This window comes from Corticium candelabrum, chromosome 8 (assembly GCF_963422355.1).
Source record: "Corticium candelabrum chromosome 8, ooCorCand1.1, whole genome shotgun sequence".
Taxonomy (NCBI): domain Eukaryota; kingdom Metazoa; phylum Porifera; class Homoscleromorpha; order Homosclerophorida; family Plakinidae; genus Corticium; species Corticium candelabrum.
In genome coordinates, this window is record NC_085092.1 from 825,065 (window position 1) to 847,594 (window position 22,530).

Consider the following 22,530-nt stretch of genomic DNA (forward strand, 5'->3'; position numbering starts at 1 on the left):
CCGGGATAACACATCCGGGATAACAATCCAAGTCCTCGAACGGTGTGCGACGTTCCGGTCTCTGCAGTGCAGCCGTCATGGAGTTTCCACCCTTACAGAACGATCTCATTTTACGAGCTGCTGCTGGTGAGCGTGTAGAGCGAGTACCAGTGTGGGTGATGAGACAAGCAGGAAGATATCTACCAGGTAGACATAATAATAAATGACAAAATCAACTTTTTCTTTCGAATTTCTCGTGCTTTTGCAGAGTTTCGCGAAGTGCGCTCTAAACATGATTTTTTCGAGATTTGTCAGACGCCTGAATTAGCTTGTGAGGTTACTCTGCAGGTGAGAAAGTACTTAAGCGTGACTTGGTTAGCATGACGATTGTGTGATGAGTTTGTTATAATTTTTGACGTGTACGTCTTGTCTTAGCCTCTAGAACGGTTCGACTTGGACGCTGCTATTATCTTCTGTGACATACTTGTTATTCCACAGGTGCGCTGTTTTGTGATCGAATTTTTTATAAGTTTGCCTGCTGGCATGCTTGTCTGTCTGTCTGTCTGTCTGTCTGTCTGTCAATACATATATTTTTCATAAATGAACTATAGCACCAAAGCAATAGCTAATCTACGTGTCCATTACATCTATTACATACATGAAAACTGGTTAATTAAAACTACAATGCACACTATATATGCACTAAATACACATGCACATTATGACTAGACGAAAGGGACTTATGGTCCCGGTCACTAAATGTTCATGACTGTCCACTGAGAGCTGAAGTCTTCCTGCAGTTGTATTCGTTGAGGAGAGATGAGAACTGCTTTGTAAGGGTCTTACTATTACGTTTTTGGAGTTGGACGGCAAATCTCTTTCTCCAATAGTTCAAGAATTCTGGGTCGTTTGGTTTGCCCTCCTCATTGACTGAACTGCGAGATAGATGTTGCAGATATTGAAACCCTGTTACTCCCCATCTTCCAAAGTGCTCGAAGACAAGGGGTATCAGTTTCACAGAGGCGCCGCCTGGTCTCCTCTGAATTTTACTTCTTTAATTTTTTTCTTCACGCCTCAGAGCCGCTGCCCCATCGGTGTATGCAGAGTTGGATTTGTCTGTCTGTCTGTCAAACTATATATTATCATAAATCATGCCTATTATTACACTCTACCACATTAAAACGACAAGTAAAACCCATAACGTTCTACTAGCACTCTCTGTCTGTCTGTCTATCTGTCTGTCAAATAACATTTATTTCAAACATACATCTATAATACAATGCTAGCAAGGTAACTAAAATATATACAAAGTACTGTAACTACGAGAGTTTGCTAGGACTAGATTTAAAAACAAACAAACATGTAACACTTAAAAGAGAACAATGCAGACTACCCGGAGCCAACTTAGTGGCTGAAAAACTGGGTAGAGCAATCTACAGTACAGTTAATGTCATTTGTCAGAGCTGAGATTTTTCTCATGATGACCTTTGCGTTCCACTTCTGAAGTTGATTTGAGAATCTCTTTCTCCGGATGTCCAGAAACTCAGCAGCGTTAGGTTGACGAAGTTCATCACGTGACTTCTTGGCTAGCCTTTCCAGAAAGTTTTTTCCCATCTCACCCCATCGTCCAAATGTCCTATAACTAAGGGAATGAAACGGACTGTTGATCCATCTGTCTGTCTGTCTGTCTGTCTGTCTGTCTGTCTGTCTGTCTGTCTGTCTGTCAATACATATATTTTCAAACATTGAACTATTATACACCATCTAAGCAAAGCAACTAAATACTACCCAAGCCAAAAGGGCTTGGTTCTACGTACAACTATTTATGTTTATGTTGCTGTCTCTTGAAACAATCTTCTTTATTTTTCTGTCAATCACTCTAGCATTTGATCTGTCTGTCTGTCTGTCTGTCTGTCAATACATATATTTTCAACATTGAGCTATTATACATCAACTGCAAATCTCTGAAGCAATTACAAACTTCCAAAGTCTGTCTGTCTGTCTGTCTATTTGTCTGTCTGTCTGTCTGTCTGTCTGTCTGTCTGTCAATACATATATTTTCAAACATTGAACTATTATACACCATCTAAGCAAAGCAACTAAATACTACCCAAGCCAACAGGGCTTGGTTCTACCTACAACTATTTATGTTTATGTGGCTGCCTCTTGAAACAATCTTCTTTATTTTTCTGTCAGTCACTCTCTCTAACATTTGATCGTTGTAGACGCACAGAAAACACAGATCTCCAGTATGTCTTGAAGGTTGATGCATTTGGTTTTTCGTCTTCGTCTCTTGATAGCTGCGACAGTTTCTTCAAATAGTCTTTAGCTTTCTCTCCCCAACAGCCAAAATGTTTGAAAACTAGAGGCACAAATGTTGGTCAAAATCCTCCAGGCAAGAGCTTCTGGTCGTACTTTTTGATCTTCAGAATTTCTCTTCTGGTTGCCACTGCTCTCTGAGTTGTAGCTGATAAACCTTCTATTTTTCATTACTCCAGGGATGCGCTAGTGCAATATCCAATTCAAGATCCACCCCTGATGCCGAATCAAATACGACTATGCCTGATCTGTCTTCAGAATTGACATACCTTCCTCTGGGTTTTTTACGTGATGTAATTACAGTTGACTCAAACAGTCTGACCATGCTGAAACCATGTTGTTATGGCTGATTACTGGGCTGCCCCCAGTCTTACATGTTATTAGGTGGTATCCATCTGAGTCTAATTCTTTCTCACAGTCACACTGACCAGAAGTCAAAGGCATTTGACAGCTGAGTCTAATCAAGGATGCCAAGCGGAAATCGCACGAAGATAATGCACGCCATGATGATGATGATAGTACTGTCAAGAGCCACGCTCCTGCACCTTTCCTTTGCCTTGCAAGGACTTCATTCTAGATGGATCTGTCTGCCTGCCTGTTTTATTCAATAAATTTTGTAGGTAATACAACAGCTAAGCAACGCAAATAACTCAGATGTGTCCCATCTACTACGATACCAACTATAACACTAAACCATAGAACAATTAAACCTAAATGAACTATCAAGATTATAAACTACTCTAGTGATAAACTGTTGAATGTCTCTGTTGTCAATCCAACTTGATTTTTCATCCTACACTAATCTGTCTGTTTGTCTGTCTGTCGTCATATATTTTTCAAATAGGAACTATGATACAATAGCACATCGCTAAATACTTGCGTCCTTTGAACAACAACTATAACAACTAACTATTATAAGCTAAATTAAAGGGATCATACAATCCTCTGTCTTCTAAATGACTATGAGTCAAAACAGCCACTTCTGTCTGTCTGTCTGTCTCTGTCAAATACATATATTTCAAATCCAAAGAAATTTCCATCAAGAGCTTAAAAGCTAGTCTTTAAGTAGAGTTCCTCTAAATCAACAACAAACACTTAAGGCTACAACAGATGACCCCATAGGGGTCAAAATACATTTAACCACTTAGTTTAAAACAAGACGTGGAAAACTTCTTAGACTTATTTTGTCTGTCTGTCTGTCAAAGACGTGGAAAACTTCCTGTTCCATGGTATAGATAAGAAAGATGAAAAGAGAAGAACAGGAACACTATCTGTATCCTTCCTGTATTTGAGGAAATTTCTGTTGCATTGCAAGAATGGAAAACAAAGCTGATGCTTTCTATTATGCTATGTCACCGACGTAACTGCAAGTACCATGCTATTGCTTCCTTCTTGATGGCCGCACCATATGTAATGCATAAGTATGGTTTGGAATGGGACTCTCGCTTACATTTTCATTTGCCTTCAACGGGATAATAACTAACAATCTATAATCTAATCAGACTGGGTGAAGAATAGGATCTCATCTACAGTAATGCATAAGTATGGGACTTTGAGGACACAAATTCTTTGTCTACTACTAATACAAGTGCACCCACTGTTACGCGGGATACTTCTGTTGTTGCCCACATTACCTTAGAAGCATAGAGTGCAAGATGATCTAACAAGAGAAGAGGTTTTGAGTCAAGAGTGCGTATAATCGGGACGGAGCTGTTGTAAGAGACTTCTATACATGGTACCGTATTTTTAATAGTGGTCGCGACCTCTATTTCTAACAATGTTACGGAACTGCGGCCTGTAAACAAGGACGACTTGTATTCAAGGACGACCTCTATTTTTGAGTCTCTAGTTCACACAGTGACACGTTGGTACTTGAAAACGTCACATTTCTTTCTGTTGACATAATTGGACACTTTGGAAGGTGCCAACTGTAGCACTGTTAGCTGTAAGTGCCACGACTATTATGTTATGATTCATAGATGAGTGCGCGTAATAAGATGAGATTGACACGGAGGCATCAAAAACATGTGATATGGGCATGGCCAGTAACTTTGCATGCTAGTGCAGCCTTTATTTTCAACAAGTCTCTTCAGCTGTGGCTTGTAAACGAGGACGGCTTCTATTCGAGGGCAGCCAATATTAAAAGAAATACGGTATTCTAGTTATACTGTGTTGCGAAGGTCTTGGAGTTGAATTGATGTACAGTAAGATATGTTAACAGAAACACAAGGAAAATGATGTACAGGAAATTCTTGCATGCTGATGTTCAGAAATATGACATTTTGTGAAACGAAAGAGTATTCTAAGTTGACTGTCACACTTCTCTGGGATGGGCTTAATTAACTAAACAGTTATGCAGGAGTTGATTTCTTTGTAGTGATAACATTCAACATTCTGTTTTGCGATTTCTTTAGGCATTAGGCATGGAAGTTCAGATGGTACCTAAACAGGTAAAATCACTTGCATGTGTTGTGGTGTATGTAGTCTAATACTTTGTTTGTGGTTTGTTAGGGTCCGGTGTTTCCTATTCCATTAGCGTCTCCATTGGATATACAAGTTTGCTGGACTGTTTACATAATTTGTCTGCTATTTTTTTCACTTTGTTTTTTCTAGAAACTTCGATTTGATGTCAACATAAGTGAAGAGTTAAAATATGTATTTGATGCAATTACCTTGACGAGGAAACGTATCAATGGCAAAGTGCCTCTGATTGGCTTTTCTGGAGCACCGGTATAGAGCATGATAAATGTCAGTGATGTTATTATACTCATTGTCAATTAAAATCAATAAATGTTGTAAGCTATTTAATTTTGTAAATTTTGTAAATTTCAAAGGATTTACTAACTGAAATTGCTTACTAACTTTTGTAGTTCAAATATCCATCAAAATGCTTGGTCTTTATTTATTTTATAGTCATTGTAAAGTGCACAAGAGTAAAGTCCACTTGGTTCATTGGACTATGTAAACAGCGTCCAAAAAACTCACTAATCTAGCAAACAGCAATAGCAGGACTAACAGCACTGCTTGGGATCGAAATAAGTCCACCAAGACACTCCTGTTTGGAAACTATAATGATGTGCATGGCTGTAGAAAGTGTATGTCGGCAGGTATTCACCTGGATGTTGATTGAGACGTTGCCACTTCCACGCACGTGTGCAAGTGTATGAACATTTAGTTCGTACAAAATAGAGTTTGCTGAAATTTACAAACTTTTATAGTTACAAAAACATTTATTGATTTACAGTATGTTGTCATGCACACTTGTACAACAAAGGAATATAAGATTTATTAACTAGTTGTTGATAACAAAAATATGCTGTTGGTCAGATTGCTTTTCGTGCCAGTAATATTGCCTTAGTTGCTTTATGGATTATGCCAGTGATATATACATGACAGTGATAGTTTCTAAATGAACAGTATTTGTTACAGTGTACTGTTTCGAACTTGTACATTGGTAGGATGGGACACGTGTAGACTGGACGGGTTTGTATCTCACAATGAAATAAATGTATCGATGGATGCAGTGATGCTTCTAAAAGGCGGTGAGAGTGTACATTCAAGGCTAGTGCAATGTCATGTACACATTTTGGTTATGGGAACATACTTAAAGCTGAGGTAGTTGTAGCAGAGGTAGGTGGGATATAATCTCGTGGCATCTGGATTTTGGAAAGGGAGAAGGGCTGGCTATGCAAAACTAGTTGGGATATGGCTGCATTGCATTTTTGTGGGTTGTTCAAAATGTCATATTATTCTGTTAAGTAAGTGTTAAAGCTGTTCATTAATTATACATGAAAGCAATGGCACAATTAGTAGCACAGCAGTAGGTCAGATTGAGTTTGTGTGATCGAAGCTTTTGCTAATATTCAAACATTTTATTGAATTATACTAAAGCACTGACTTAATTAATTAATGTTGAGCTACATGATCAGTCTCTGCTGTTCACAATATCTAATGAATTTAGTTTTATCTTTCACAGTTTAGTTAGAGGCCGTCAGTAAGTTTCATTTTTTATAAATCCAGATTCGGGATGAAAGGAGGTGGTGGGTAAGCCCTAAATCCGAATTCTTAAAATATGAAATTCAATGATGTCATTGTATTCCTGTCGCCTTCATACTACTATTTGCCACCAGTACAATGCAGTCCAGGAGACTTGAACACTATAAATTGTAGTAGAGATCATATCATTTACTATATTTATTATAAAATTGCTTGCTTGTCAGTTGTCAATACGGGAATACTGGGTATGACAAGTCATATTATTTTAGGGACGGAATTTGTGTTGGGTGGGTGGGTCAACAGCAATTCATCCTGAATCCAAATTTAGAAAAATACAAAAATTACGGACCGTCCCTTATGTGATATAATGTGTTGAGCTGTGTACTTCATGTAGTGGACATTAATGGCGTACATGGTTGAGGGTGGTGGCAGCAAGACTCTCTCAAAGGCAAAGGGTTGGCTGTACAAGCATCCAGATGAGAGCAAGATGCTGTTGGAGAGGATGTCTGGTATTATAGCAGACTACTTGGCTCAACAAGTTAAAGCGGGAGCACAGGTAAGAATAATTAATTATATGGTCATTAGGTAGCTAAAGACTACTTGGTCATGTACTTGTTGTTGTTTTGAAATGGAAGAAACAACTCCAAGTGCCAAAAGAGTAGGTTTCATGTTTGAAGCAAATCACTGTAGATGTAGATATCAAGTTATCATATTGTAGTTAGTTAATGTATTTCTACTTTCTGGTGTGTTTGTTTGGTTAATTAAGTTACAACTGTGGCATTGATAAATTTTTGGTGTTTATAAATAATGAAGGTAGCTTAACAGTTTCACATTGTCCAACAGGTTTGTCCTTGTTTAGGACCAGTCTGCTGCTCTAGCGGCATTGTTTCATGGTATAACTATGCTGTTTGCTAGAAAGTGAATGACATATATGACTCTGTCTCCAAGACAGATCAGATATCCGATATGAAATTTGACTAGATTCCTGTAGTGAATAACAACTTATACTGTCATGCAGTGTGTAAAGACTTTCACCATTTTGAAGCAGCATGTTGGAGGTTCATCTATTGCTACTATAATATGAAATACAAGACAGACAAATTGTCTTATAATAATAGTGGTGTTTTATGTAGGATACCTCAACATGACTGTTGAGTATACATCATGTACTTAAATTGAAGTGTCATCAGAGTGCTTTTATATATTATCATATTATTTATGCCTTGCCTAGATGCGATAAGATGAACACAGCAAGGAGAAATGGACAAACGTCTGTTCTATGTAAAATGCAACTTGTTTTACAACCAACAGACGACTGAATGCACTTAGTTTATGTGAATTATGTTCAAGTCATCTGGTAGCTCATTATGCTGTTGGATGATTAGCTATGCAAATGTTAGTTGTTTTGTCAGTATTTTATTTTGCTAAATACATAAAATCTTACCGTTATGGAAATAGTCATATTGTAGCTTGTACTTATTTGTTTATGTGTGCATATTAATTGAGTCTGATAGTAGAAATGTATAAAATTTGTGTGCTGGTGTATGCTGGTACTTGTTCAACTTGTCACCTTGTATAGATGCTACAGGTGTTTGAATCTAATGCGGGATACTTGGGACCAGGAATGTTTAAAGAGTTTTCTCTACCATATCTTCGATCAATAGCAGGCATGGTCAGAAAGAAAGTCGATGAACTTGGACTCAGTCAAGTGCCACTTGTATGAGCTGCATGTGCTGTGATCGTCTAAGATTAAACTATATCGGTCACTTTATTTATTCGAATGGCAGACAGTGTTTGCGAAAGACGCTCATTATGCTCTGGAAGAACTGGCTTTTTCTAATTATGATGTCATTAGTTTGGACTGGACAATGGATCCTCAAATCTCTAGGTACGTCAATGATCTTCTAAGTTTTGATTTGTATATTAGTCTAAAGTCTATGTTTCTGATCAGGGAAAGGGTAGGTGCAGGTATCACTCTTCAAGGCAACTTCGATCCATGTGGACTGTACGCTTCACATGTGAGTGATCTGTTTGATTATTGTGGACTGTTCATTTTTAGAGCAGGGTTTGGCTGTTTTACAGAGATTTACTTCTCTGTTGTAACTAGTCAGCATGATTCGATGGAAACCTCCCAGTTGGCATTGATTCCTTACAGTATTTCCTCATTCAAATGCCTCCCTGAACAAACTCCCCCTCCCCCCCGAATAAACACATCATTAGGAGGGATGAAAGCAAATACCACCCTTAAATAAACGCCACCCTCAAATAAGCGCCGTTTTATCAGAAAGCATACCTGCTGTTGTCTGTAGTGCCAAGTAAAAGAAAAAAGTACAGTATTGGTAGTAAACATGTCAGATGCTGAAAGCAATAAGTGCTGCTGTCCCTCAAACAAATACTGTACCCTTGGAATAAACTCCGCACTTTTAGGAGGGCTGAAAGCAATAGATGCTGTTGCGTTTGAATGAGGAAATATGTTACCTAGCTGTGGAAGTTTTAACTGTAATATAATATCGAGTAATTAAATAGTGACAGTTTAATGACTGGTTGTGATTTTGTTATTGCAGTTTTGACATGAAGTTATTACACAAGGGTTGTGACATTACAAATCTATTATTGGTTATCAATATAGTTACGCTTTAGTTTATCTAAGTATGTTGGCAGGTATTCATCTGCTACGGGTACTGTATGTGTAAGTAACTATTTAATTATTAATAACTATGGTATTGTGAAAGAGTTTCAAAGATTGTGTTAGTAGACATGGTAGATAGTGGGTGACCTATCTAGTGACCTATCTAAAGTATTTCATACACAATTAAATGATAAGCTTGGACTACCTTGTTTTAGAGTTTTGTCAAAGGTGTCAGGGGATTGTATTTCACTTGGTTCTTATTGTATGTGCTTTCAGTTTTGAATTCTTGCAGATTGCCTTCTAACATTACATTCCTAACCATTTCCAGAAGACTGTGTTGTTTATTGAAATGGCATGATCCTTTCTCTGAAAGGTGATGTATTTGTTTTAAGTTGAAATGGTAGACCAAGTGTTTAGGGTTAGCACAATACAATAAGGTGTAGTGTTACAAGAAAAGAATAGGTAGTGAAACAATGTGGCCTGACATCCTGTTATGTATTCAGACTACTATGTATACAGTGAACAGCTGTCATGGTTTAGCTATTTTGAAGGAATGAGTAATCAGTTGATTTGAGCGTTTCTGTTTGGATGAGGATGCTGCCTTTGGATCTACAGGTGAAGACACTATTTTTGGTGTCTATAATATCACCATTTTATGTTTCACTTCTGGTTCTACATACTGCAGCATAACGTATCAGGGTAGGTTTGACTTGCCATTGAAGCAGGGCAGACTTACAAAATACGAGAATGAAATGGTCAAATGGTAGTTGCTGTAGGCATATGACTTATTATGTGCAGATGCTAAATTATAAGTAGAGCCTGTTAGATTGAGCATTCAAGCTTGGTTTCCTTATCTCCATTCAGTTCACTTTCACTGATGAGTTTCATGAATAGTATCTGATTGGCATGCTCTAGTACATCAAGTTATTACTTATCTTTCATGGATTTCTGGCTTCTGTGGTTCTATTCCTGTTTCATGCATACAGGATTACTATCTGTTGATTCTAGGGCCTTTTGGTTGTACACATAGCATGTAATGCAAATTTTATCTATTCTCTAGTCGTACAATATTGAAATTTATAGGGATTTGAATGAATAATTAGTATGGTACCTCGTTGCCAAGACAGAGTTTACTTTTAGTGTAGCAATAAGCAGATAGTTTATATAATTTTGTTTGTTCTAAATTTTGAATCAATAATTAGTTCATCTGGAATGTGTTATTTTATTTAATTAAGCAAATGTTGTAGTGATGAATTTTATGGCTTTGAAACAGTTAATTAATATTTCTTGACAACATTCTGGTGAAACTGAGAATTGTACTGAGTGGTTGGGTAGAGTAAGCTGCTTGCATAGCTAGCTGGTATACAACTGTAGCAGCTACATGTGTGCAAAAGATAGTTTAAAGGGCTCATAGCTGCTAAGTAGGAGCTAATTCTTATGTTTTAGTAAGTTTATGAAATGTGAAGATGTGTGTGTGTGTGTGTGTGTGTGTGTGTGTGTGTGTGTGTGTGTGTGTGTGTGTGTGTGTGTGTGTGTGTGTGTCTGTGTGTGTCTGTGTGTGTCTGTGTGTGTCTGTGTGTGTGTGTGTGTGTGTGTGTGTGTGTGTGTGTGTGTGTGTGTGTGTGTGTGTGTGTGTGTGTGTGTGTGTGTGTGTGTGTGTGTGTGTGTGTGTGTGTGTGTGTGTGTGTGTGTGTGTGTGTGTGTGTGTGTGTGTGTGTGTGTGTGTGTGTGTGTGTTGATATCAGTTCTCAAAGTTGATAGCTGAGTTATCATTAAATTTCCCATATTCTTACTTTTTCATGAGAAAGGCAACTGACAGGTTTGAAGGTGCCAACAGAAAGTGAGATTGACAGGATAACAAAACAGATAAAGTGGCCACTTATATATCTCATTAGCATTGTGATATTGCTAGCTAATTGAAATTCTCTTGTTTCATTCTGGTACATCACGTGGTCATATCTGTATGTATTGCAATCATTAAAACTTTGTTTGGTTTCTATTTGAATGCAGTCAGTAGCTATGCTAACTGTTTTGTATTGTGTTAGGATGTCATAAAACGTCAAGTTGAGGATATGGTCAAAGCATTCGGATGTCATCGGTATATCGCCAATCTCGGCCATGGAATGTACCCTGATATGGATCCCACTCATTTAGGGACATTTATTGACTCTGTACATACCGTCTCAGAGCTTCTCCTCAAACAACCAAAAGAACATAATTAGCCAAACTAGTGAAACAGTTTAAGTGTTGGTTTCACGTTTGTGAAACCAGTATAGTATTGGAGAGGGACCGAGAATAGTGCAATACCATCAAAGATGAAACTCTGGCTTCGTGTATATATTAGGGGCAGTCTGATTCAACTTTTACTTTGTATAGATCTCACTGAAGCTCTATGCATGTGGCATATTAGCTAGAGGTACAAGTTATCTGGTCGGCAATTATTAAACTGTTTTATCAATCCGTTATAAGATCAATGAGTTAACAATTAGCATACTGAAAGTAATTGCTTTGAGTAGTGGCATATCATACCAAAGTATTTGTGGCAGCTGTTGACTTAGAATCTATAGAATGAGAGCAGCTAGCTGTTGAAGGTCTAGACTCTAACAGACTATAGAGCTATAGAGTTAGTGCAGGTGCCGAAAAATTATACCAGTTTGTCAGAGTCAATTCAAATTTGACAAGAATTATTACTCTCTTTCAGAGATTTGCTGGCTACATAGCTGCAGACCTGCTAAGCTTGTGCCCAGCGATTAGAGCTGAGGGCTAGCTATAGGGTTCTTGCTGTCGACATCTGGATTTTGTCATTCCCTATTCTGTGAATAAAGTTTCAACTTCAGCTAATGTGCTAGACAAGTAGGTGCGTAGGCCGACCGCCAGTGGAGTCTTTCAATTTGCAATCAATCGCAACCAACATAGTGCAACCGGTTTTGCAACACAAGCTTGTTGACCATGCAACTGGCTGCCGTGTTCAACACTTTACCGACATCTCTGCACCACACAGTCAGTCAAACCCTCTAGCCTACATAATTTGTTGTTGGGTAGTGAGTAGTCTAGTTGATTGCAACGCGGGGCTATCCCGTGAAGTCGAGGAAATCGGTTTTCCTGCTTCCTTGCCTTGTGTCGATTCTTTGCACTACCGTCCGTTTGCTTATGACTTTCCGCTCGTCGCTGTCTTGTCAACCGCGCTGCAGGAGTCTCGTCGTCACACTCATTCACTCACGTCTGTCATGAGTGCACGAATTCCTACTCTTTCGCAACTTCCTCTCAACTTACAGCATGAAATCGCAGACTTTGTGTCACGAGAGCAGGTCAGCGCTCTGCAGGAGTTGCTCAAAGAGACGAGACCGTCGCGCGAGATGTCGACGTGGCCCCCCAAGGATCCTCGCGAGATAATCGAAGCGCTAGGAGAACGAACGTTAGACGATGTGCGAGAGATATTTATAGACATCGGATTGGACGACGTACTGCCTCTGCTAGACGATGCAAGAAGGCGACAGAGGAGGTCGAACATGATGTCAAGGTCAATCGCAAATGGTGATGCTTCACTGTCTGATCAGACTTCGAGCATGTCGTCCAGCTCATCTAATGCGTCGGACTCGAGCAGACACAGCCAAGGTAAATCGTTTGCTGGTACATCGTGTAGTATGTGATGCAGGAAGTGGAAGTTATGGTAATTGTTTGTGAGCAGCATCTCATTCAGAGAGAACGATAGGCGATCCTCTTGTTATTGACGAGCAGCCGATATCTTGTCCGGTATGTTTGGGTGGTACGGCTGCCTTCTATGTCGGTGCGACTTGTCAAGTGCAGTATTGCATCTCCTATCAGTGGTTCAAGGTCAAAGAAAAGGTGCAAGGAGCAACAAGCGAGAAATTGATAATCGAGAATGTCCAGGCTGGTGATAGAGGTCTATTCACGTGCCGTGTCTCCATCAGTGAAAGGAATATTCACTTGTTTACTGATTGGTGTGAACTCAGTATTGTTGATTTAGCAAGTACAGTACTCTACTCTCTATATAGTGATATGCACCCAATGTGTGCTGATGTCGTCCTCTCTCTCTCTCTCTCTGTAGTGTGTCCACCAACAATCGTCACGCATCCTCAATCTCAAGAAGTCATTGAAGGAGATGATGTTACCTTCACAGTTGACGCTGATGGTGTGCCTAATCCTGTCTATCAGTGGTATAAGAATGGTGTACTGTTGAAGGGCAACACAAGAAAGAATTTGACACTGGAATGTGTCGAATCACGTGACTCTGCATCCTACTGCTGTTCTGTAGAAAACGAGAATGGAAGTGTTCTAACAAACACTGCACAACTGAGGGTACAATCACGAGGTTCTTTATTTGTCGAACAGTGTGTTTGAACAGCGATGAGTTTGAGCTTGTACACTTTGTAGATCCACAACATTCTCATGTCAATTCTCTACCAATGAGTAATGCCAATTTTTGTTTTGTTTGTTTGCTTATTCGTATTTTGGATGTACTGTATTGTGTAGTTCCGGCTATTTCGTTGCACCCTCAGTCGATGGAGGTAACCGAGGGCAGTCGAATTCAATTGAGCTGCCATGCGATAGCTCAGACTTGTGTTTACTACCAATGGCACAAGGATGGGCGGTCTTTGATTGGCAGTGGTGATGTTCTCACGTTTCCGTCTGCTCGGTTGGCTGACAGCGGTCAATACAGCTGCAGAGTATTCACACCACAAGGGTACGACAACCTTTCTCAACTTGCTTGCGTAAGAGTCGTTAGACGACCGGTCGCTGATCCGGTTGATATTGGTAATACAATTATATGAAATTACGAGTCTTCTTTAGAATATACTTTTTTATTCATTTAGCATCCATGACTGTAGGTCCATCGTTTTATATTGTTGCTCACCCTCGTGACGTTACAATTGAAGAAGGAGGAGATGCTGTATTCTCTTGTCACGTAGAGTTGAACATTAAAAAGGTTATCATTTACTATCAGTGGTATCGACATGATGGACTGCCATTGACGAAGAAGGGCCACGATGAAGAGCGCCTCGTGCTTAATAATGTAAAACTGAGTGACAATAATACGAGCGTATATTGCGTAGTTAGTGACCGAAGAGCATCAGTGAAGTCTAACTTGGCGCAGTTGGTGGTGAAGACGGGTCATCATATCGACGGACTGGGTAACAAAACTCAATTTTGTAATCAATGTTTGTGTGCATGTTTTTGTTGTACGATAGGCTCTCTTGATTCCAAATCATTGCCAAACACGGATTCTGATGTGCATATTGTGGAGCAGCCCGTGTCGGTCGCAGCTCAGTTGGGAAATCGAGTGACATTAAGTTGTCGTGCAGAGGGGCCAGGAAAGTTGACATATCAGTGGAGCAAGGTCGACGCACCCCATGGAATGCAAGAACTGTTTAGTAGCAATCGATCGGCTCTGATTCTGTACTCGCTGTCTCATTACAACTGCGGCAAGTATGTGTGCAAAGTGACAGGAGCAGACAAAGCCATGGCAACAACAGATCCCGCGGAAGTGACTATTTTAGAAGAGGATGCTTATTCGGAATATAATTTGTATTCAGGTGAGATCAGTTGTTGTATTAGACACTATAGGAGGAGAGTAACGTCTTGATATTGTTTGTAGCCATGGCAACTGATTTATCAGAATCTCTGATCTCATCAGAACCTAGGATGTTATGCTCCTCACGCAGCAATGATGAGTCTTACCAGTCTTACCCTGACTCTAATCCGGCGGAGTCTAGTGCTCGTGACTCTCTCGCATCGTCGAACTACTCCAATCGTTACGAACAGTCGCCTCACAGTTTGAGTCCTACGAGCCCTATCAGTTGCTCAAGACCTTTGTCTACGACTTCCTCTACTCATCAGGATCCTGTTGCCACCTCGAAGTACGTTAATGTTGATGATGTTGTAAACCCTCGTTTTGTACCAGATGAGTCTCATTCGTCCACGCTTAGCACACTGCGACGCGAGATGGCTCAGTGTTCGTTCATCAAGCAACCTGAAAGTCAAGAATTAGTTGTCGGAGATACTTTACGTCTCACTGTTGATGTCGTTGGTTTTCCGATTCCGTCTTATCGTTGGTACAAGGACAACAGAATGCTCGCGACGACAAGCAAAGTTCTGGTCACGAAAGGAGTAAACGTGGACGATGGCGGGATTTACTATTGTGAAGCGGTGAACGAAATGGGGATCGTGCATTCGGAGGATGCATTTGTGAAGGTCAAGTATAATTGACGACTCGAGATATGAGCCACACAGTGAAAATCCGTGATTTTTGATTATTGTAGAAACACATTAAATTGTTTGTTTTTTGCCTGCTGTTGCTATCTGCTAAGCAGTCATGGTCTGGTGTAGTGTAGGGTACGATAGAAGTATCACTGTTTTCGTGTCTACCCATAGTTTTCATTGTGTGTGTATTGTATTTGCAGTGCAATATTGTGGGGTGTATATGCTAGGCATGATATGATTCATAAACACAGCTCGTTGTAATTGAACTTGTGTGATATTTTTCATGCACGTCTGGTTGATTTCACGTAGGGTAGAGATTGTGACATACATGAATGTATAGAAATTGGTGGGTTGTTGGGATTTATGCTTGTTGTATGCTTTGTGGTTGGTGTATATCAATGGAGTGACATGTACGAAATTTGGTGATTTGGGGGCTTGTGTATATGTGCAGTTGGGTGCATGGGCTGCTATTGTATTGATGGGTGACTAAAATGTAGTGTCGGATTGAATTATGATGCTCAAAATGCTGATCTGGTTATGTTTTAGTGTGGAATGTAGGAGCATGGCTTACTGCAATATTTGATGTATAACTTGCAGAGGTGGAATCAGGGGAGCATGGCCCCCCAATCAGCAGACTATGGTCACTATAGTATAAAATAGGTCATTGTGAAAATGAGCTACAAGTGGAAGAAAACGAGGAGCTCCAATAGATGACAGTACTGTACAAGAGCTACACTTGCGCGCAGACGTCCTGAGTACACTAGGCTACACTTGCGCAAACATTGAGGTTGACTCCCCAACCTGGATGCCACTCCCCCAACCTGGATGCCACTCCCCCAACCTGGATGCCACTCCCCCAACCTGGATGCCACTCCCCCAACCTGGATGCCATTCCCCCAACCTGGATGCCATTCCTACACTTTTGATAAGCAGTAAGCATAAGCAATCAGCACAGGAAGAATACATGCTGACTGCATGTTGATAGTAAAGAGGATTAATTGGTTTATACTCTCATATATCCTCATAATTTCTTATACTGGTAGTTACCGCATTCTGTCTGTGGAAAATGTGCCAATATTGCTTAGTGCTCTAATAGCTTCCAGGATGCCTATACTGGTAGTTGTTGTTACTATTCTATCAGTGGAATGTGCCAACCTTGGGTAGTGCACTGGTAGCTTCCAGGACGAGTGGTTAGTAGGGGATGCTAAGTAAATTTACAATCTCTATTGGTACTCGATCAGCAGGTCCAGTCTTTGTGAATGAGAGAGAGTTGAAACTAAATTAATTTATTCTCATGCAGCCAACTCTATCTCTATCAACCGTTTTCTCCAGCAAATCACTATATATATATATATATTATAGTTTAAAAAATTAATATATATATATATATATATATATATATATATATATATATATATATATATATATATGATTGATCAGCTTACAGTCGTTCTATCTGACTGTTGGCCAAAATTCCAGGAACATGACTACACATTATAGGAACAGTAACGTTTAAAATGCAATTAGCGCAGTATGTAGACGCTACTTTTACTCAAATTTGGTTCACACTTTTTGATACTAAATTATTGGCGAGCGAAGCGAGCCTCTCTCTTGTCATGTCATTGAGCTCGATATATATATATATATATATTTGTATATAATACAGACAACACAGATAACACATATCCGCCCTAAGAACGGAAGCACAAAGAGTCTAAGTCATAATAATTAGGTAGATAGTCACTAATCAGTCTTGAGTTATACTGCCATAAACGAACAAATAACTGTTCGTGAAATTGCCTGGAAGCTTGGCCCAGAGACAAGCCAGATGATAGAAGAGACTTCTTGACAATTGATCTCAACACCTCCAGACTATGTGCAGCTCACACTCCGTATGATTCCACCACAAGACGGTAGAACAAACAGCCCTAGCTTGAAACGTTAGCAAGATGGCGTTCATCTTTGTCCACTTCCCCAGCCTCAGCAGCAGCACCAGCTTTTATGGCAGCATTAATAAGGTGAGAGGGAGTGAACGAATTCCTCACGGAAATGTCGAAATAAGCAGCCTTGCCTAGGGAAAAGTCGGGATGGAAAACGTCACCTGGTCTTGTCATAGAATGAGAGGAACAGCGTTGTTCTCGACGTACATTGGAGTTGTCTAGGAGCAACCAGTGGAAGATGACGTCACCTAAGGCATCATGTCGCTTAATCCGAGGAGGATTTATATATTTATATATTTATATGCGTACGTCAGCACTTGTCATATGGATTTACGGCAAAACGGAAAGACGGATCGAAAAAACGACGATGCCAGATGAATGCAATTTTGACTCCGCAACATATGTGCAAAAAATTGAATCAAGGGTCCCTTTCCAGAGGTCGACTCAATTAGAATTTCTTAGCGAGAAGAGTGAAATGACTCTCGATTTCGCTCCCGTACAGGATTAAGAATGAAATAAGACTGACGCGTGACAAAAGGAATGAAAAGAAAAAGCTAGAAGAAGAGAAAAGTCTGTTTTCTGAGTTTCCGCGCGTTAGTTTGACAGACACTGTTGCGACGCAACCATTGTTACGCGAATACGCGACCATTGTTATGCGACTAGCTAAGCAAACGAGTGAGACGGTTGAAGCGTGAACGAAGAATTAAAGACAACAAGAAGAAGAGCAACTGAAAGTCTTGAATTTGGCGTTCAGTTATTCGATTTTGGCCTTCAATTATCAGACTCATGCATTCAATTATCCGATGTTCTGTCTTAGAAGTACTAAATTTATAGAAATAATTATTTCAGTCTGATTAGAGTCAAAACCCCGCACATTTCTTTCATGACGTCTTTCTGTGATGCTCACTCACGTTTCAGCTGAACAGTAAAAGATTGATTCAAGAAAGGTGGGAAGGTGAAGTAGTAAAATTCGAGCTTTTGACTAGCTAAACCCCGCTACGACGCATGATGGACTGTTGCATGCTAGCACGCAGGACGCGTGGTTTACAATGTATGCGGGTTTAATTACACCACGATGATGGAGTATTAGGCGTTGTTGTAGGCTTTCTAGCCGAATCAGATGTTCAATTATCTAAACTCGGTGTTTAATTATCCGATTCAGGCGTTCAATTATTCGTTGCTTAAGGCTGTTGTGCAATAGCATGTAAAACTGAATAACTTACGTAGTCTGCGGTTGGGCAGATGCTCAAATATTATCATTCATCAGCTGTCTAGACGCAGTAATTTGTAATTAATCTTGACTCCAGCGTGAATTTTTAGCGTGTGTTGTAGGATAATTTCGTTTGCACTAATCTTGGTGTCTCACGTTTCTGTGGAGGTCTATCTAAGCTGTTGGGAGCGAACTATATCTACATATCTAGATAGATATGTGTATGCCTAGCGTACTAGCGTACTTATCTGGTGTCAGGTAGCAGGACTTGTTAATATTAATATGGTCTTGAAGTGCATAGTCTGCGGAAAATGCAAGCGGGAGGTTGCCTCTCTCTACAGATTTCCTGCTGGAAACAGAAATCTTTCAAGGAAATGGCAACGTAGACTTGGCCTAGGTGAGGTTGATATCAAGAAGACTTCTCGCGTATGTTCAGACCATTTCCCACGTGAGTCTTGGTCTTCACACTTGAAAGGCACTTATAGAAAGCTAAGGCGATATGCTCTGCCTCTGAATCTAAGCAAGAGACACTCAAGAGAACGCTACCAGAGAGCTGGGACACAATTAGAGGTAAACAACTTTTATTGTAAGTACCAATTCTCCTAGTGACAACATTCCTGATCTATTAGACATCTAGACAGACAAAGAAAGATCGACAACGAACCAAACCAATCGATTCTATTGGGAATTGTACAAACACCAGCTTACTAGTAATTGAACATGATCATGACTACCATCATTCCGCCTTGTCTATTGGGAATTGTACAAACACCAGCTTACTATTAATTGAACATGATCATGACTACCATCATTCCGCCATAGACTTTCCAGAGGCCGTTTATGCGTCTACATGCTCATCACTTCCAACTTCTACGGTCCACATTGCCATCCAAGCTGTTCCTCAAACTGCAGATGCTTGGACACAATATGACTATGATGACATCTATGAGTCAGTAGGTAGTAAGAGAGTCCACTCCCATTGGTGCTGCTAGCTGCTGCTGCTACCATGTCTTTATTTGCAGTCTAGGAAAGCTGTGTGTCTACATGCAGTGTTTTGGTGGGTTTGTAATTGGTTCTTGTTTATCTTTTATCTCTACTGTTGTGTGCTAGCTGTACAGTGTGTATATATACTCTAAGGAGTGTGGAAAGTGACAATATTTCGAATGATACAAATAGAAGATCTGAGATGTAACTCATTAACTTTATTTTGGAAATATCTCTGTAGTATTATCAAGTACATCCATTGACATCGACATTCTAGTAGATAACATGTAAAGACGTTTGATGTCTCAGTATAAGCAAATAGATGAACAATGTTTTGTGACCAAAACCAATCGATTGAGGGATATTGTCATGTTTCCTAAAGGGTTGCCAAACAGTCGACCTTGAATAATAGACCATTTACACTTTCATTTAATAGCTGTTGATGTGTACATGAAACTGGAATTTTAGTCTTTAAAGGTTACACAGTCTAGATGTTGTTGCTTAACTATACTTTGTGCTTCTCTCTCGTATTCTCTACTTGCATAATATTCTCTACTTGCTCTTGATTGTAACTTTTGCAGTCATTCACATTTGAGTGTCCATAACATGCACATGATTGTCAATCATGCAGGCTTGTTGATGACTAGCTCGTGTAAACTGTCTAAATGCAGAGCCTTATTTGAACAGATTGTGATATATTTTGTGTATTAATGTAGATATAATATGAAGTTATTAGCTAGATTGTGCAAAAATTTGCATCCGAATGACTGCATTAATATTCAGTCATTTGGTTTATCTCAAATCGTGTCTACACATGCTGTAGAAGAATTAAAAATGTGTCTAGTACTTTTTCTGTTCTGGTTGTAGTTTCATTTCGGTGAACTTGAGTGAATAATAATGTCCCTTAAATGTGTACCAGTTGACACCGACTGCTTCCCTGCTATGATTCCCTCTCAAATACTGGCCATTGAGATTGGATCTGTGACAATGCTTGTACCACCATGCACCCTTGAATTCAGTAGCACAGTTTGAAGACCACTTGTCATTATCGTAGTCTTTTGTTGAAAACTTGGTGTTGTTGTGATATGAGAAAGAATCCCCAGCATTCCCAGAATATTTTCCACAATGCATTAGGTAATCGGTACTCTCACCTCCAACAGTAAAACCAGAATATCTGGCATACTTTTTATTACCATTGAAGTCTGACAAATCGATCCGTAGATCTTGCTTTGTTTTGGCCAGTCGGTGGATTTTATCAAGTCCCAACCAAAATTCACCGTCCAGATTTCCGAATCCGTTCTTGTAGCTGCTCCAGCCGAGATAGAAGTTGACAGAGCCGTCTAGACGACGTTGAAAGACCGTCCATCCTCCACCCTCCGTCTTCATATCACAGTAGACGTGGAATGGACCGAATCCGTCTTGAGGATCGATAGCGTACACGCCACTGCTTTCTTTCCCGCTGACGTTGATTTCTTTGCAGCTCCTTGGCGCATTGCAATTGCTGACGTAAGGTGAAGTTGGTTGCACTGCAGTCATGTTGGCTAGAGTCTCTTCCAAAAGCGTTACTCTCTCGACGAGACTCTGAATGCTGGTCTCGATCATGGACGCCACTGTTTGTCCGTTTAGTGTGACTTCATTTCCAGCAGAAAGATCGAGAGTCCGCTCGGCGTGTAGACACACATTTCCACTCTCGCTCTCCTCGATGACGAAAGCTGATAGAGACTTGTGTATACTTGAGACTAACAGAGAACAACAGAAGAAAATTGAGAGACGCCGTGACATTTCCACGCAAGGTTGCACTCGACAGAGGAGCCTGCAGGTGCTGATTGATACACGCGAATGCGATTATTAGTACGATGACGATTGTTGTATGATCAGCACACTATGAGGAGACAGCTGCTCGGTCATCAGCTGATGCAGGAGCATTGTGCAAGCGCTCTACCGTGCATGGGAGAAGAATTAAGGTGGCGAGGAGGTGAACGGTATTTATCAAGAAGCTTTTGTGCCAATCGAAAAGTCACAATCTGCTGACATTTTGGTGAGAACAAGATCATTTCCTACAGTACACACGCATCAACACATCTAAATTGAGCAACTGCCACGCCTCAATACCTGTCATTTAACTATTGATAAATAAATAAAGATAAACCTGCAAAATTATTAGGAATCAGCAGTTTAATAATAAGGGCAGGGACTGTGACTTGTCAACATAGTTTATAATAACAACCTTGAATAGCTGCTATAGTACATAATTCTAAAGGCTTTCCTGGTGTGCTTGCATGAGGACTGATTGCTTTCTCTATTTCATCACAACTCGAGCAAGATAGGTATAAGATAGTTACATCAACACTAGTTATTACTTTCTGTGTCTGCACACCTCTAGACTCATAATCATAATACCGGTAACCCAAAATTTACTGAGAAGTTGCCATATCTAAAATATAGTTCTTCTGGAGATATGGTTTACATCTAGATACCGACGACCTTAATATATTTGTAATTTGTGCACGCTTAGCAGCAACAAGCATGTCAATTTGAATTTCAAACACAGTAACTTATCAAGACCTTTCTTAATTCCCCAAATTTTAAGACTATTATCAAATTGGCGAAAAGTACAGAAGCATATATCTGTCCATAGCTGTGCTGAATGCAGCCTTACATGTATAACAATCTAAGGCGAGATAGCTACTGCAATCACAAAGAGAAACCTTGGGCATTTATTGGTCGTTGTGGCCCATACAAACAGAATGTTTATGATAAAGGTGGAATTAAGCTGATATTTGTATACAACTTATGTACACACAACATGTAGAGACCAGCAACATGTGTTCGCTAACTGCGTAACCTTTACAGGGCCATCATTAATTAAAGCTTTTTAAGTCCTATATAAAGGTTTCATATGAATAAGCATTCGAGATTGCCTTCATTCATTTGGCCGTCTGTCCATGCATCTGTGTGCTGTTGCACAACAAAGGGATTGGTCTAGTGGCATAGTCGCTGGCCTGGCACCACTGAGTATTGGTTTGATTCCCACCTTGCAGAATTTGGTCTTTATATACTTCCATGTGGGAAGGATCGAGGGTTGTCCTGCTGAAGCTTGAGGGTATTCTCTTTGGAGTTTACCCAGTGTTCAGGAAGTTTCTAAAAGGTGCACCCGACTTGCAGCAAGGGACCAAAAAAGGGACAATTAAACTAGAGCTGCAACCCTGGAAGACAAGCTACCAGCAGAAGGGTTATCTTTGTACAAATAA

The 22,530-nt window shown here is 39.9% G+C and overlaps 4 protein-coding genes across 4 annotated transcripts; 3 read left to right on the forward strand and 1 right to left on the reverse strand.

Annotated features, from left to right (window-relative positions):
* The first annotated feature begins 26 nt into the window (after positions 1 to 26).
* On the forward strand, positions 27 to 11,249 carry LOC134183068 (uroporphyrinogen decarboxylase-like). Its single transcript, XM_062650514.1, has 11 exons — positions 27 to 186; positions 248 to 327; positions 415 to 477; positions 4,713 to 4,748; positions 4,810 to 4,854; positions 4,912 to 5,028; positions 6,689 to 6,850; positions 7,874 to 8,011; positions 8,082 to 8,182; positions 8,246 to 8,312; positions 10,969 to 11,249. The coding sequence occupies exons 1-11, from the start codon at positions 78 to 80 to the stop codon at positions 11,143 to 11,145; spliced, it is 1,095 nt and encodes a 364-aa protein (XP_062506498.1). The 5' UTR covers positions 27 to 77; the 3' UTR covers positions 11,146 to 11,249.
* A 542-nt stretch (positions 11,250 to 11,791) lies between these two features.
* Positions 11,792 to 15,547, forward strand: LOC134183445 (hemicentin-1-like). Its single transcript, XM_062650980.1, has 8 exons — positions 11,792 to 12,538; positions 12,612 to 12,914; positions 12,993 to 13,256; positions 13,319 to 13,354; positions 13,418 to 13,699; positions 13,759 to 14,076; positions 14,134 to 14,478; positions 14,541 to 15,547. Exons 1-8 carry the CDS (start codon positions 12,151 to 12,153, stop codon positions 15,149 to 15,151), a joined length of 2,547 nt encoding a protein of 848 aa, XP_062506964.1. The 5' UTR covers positions 11,792 to 12,150; the 3' UTR covers positions 15,152 to 15,547.
* A 3,030-nt stretch (positions 15,548 to 18,577) lies between these two features.
* LOC134183605 (uncharacterized) lies at positions 18,578 to 19,793 on the forward strand. The gene is made up of 2 exons (XM_062651190.1): positions 18,578 to 18,865; positions 18,925 to 19,793. The coding sequence occupies exons 1-2, from the start codon at positions 18,578 to 18,580 to the stop codon at positions 19,285 to 19,287; spliced, it is 651 nt and encodes a 216-aa protein (XP_062507174.1). The 3' UTR covers positions 19,288 to 19,793.
* Positions 19,794 to 19,965: 172 nt separating this feature from the next.
* On the reverse strand, positions 19,966 to 22,466 carry LOC134183485 (fibrinogen C domain-containing protein 1-like). Its single transcript, XM_062651033.1, has one exon. It carries the CDS (start codon positions 21,059 to 21,061, stop codon positions 20,120 to 20,122), a length of 942 nt encoding a protein of 313 aa, XP_062507017.1. The 5' UTR covers positions 21,062 to 22,466; the 3' UTR covers positions 19,966 to 20,119.
* Between the last annotated feature and the right edge of the window lie 64 nt (positions 22,467 to 22,530).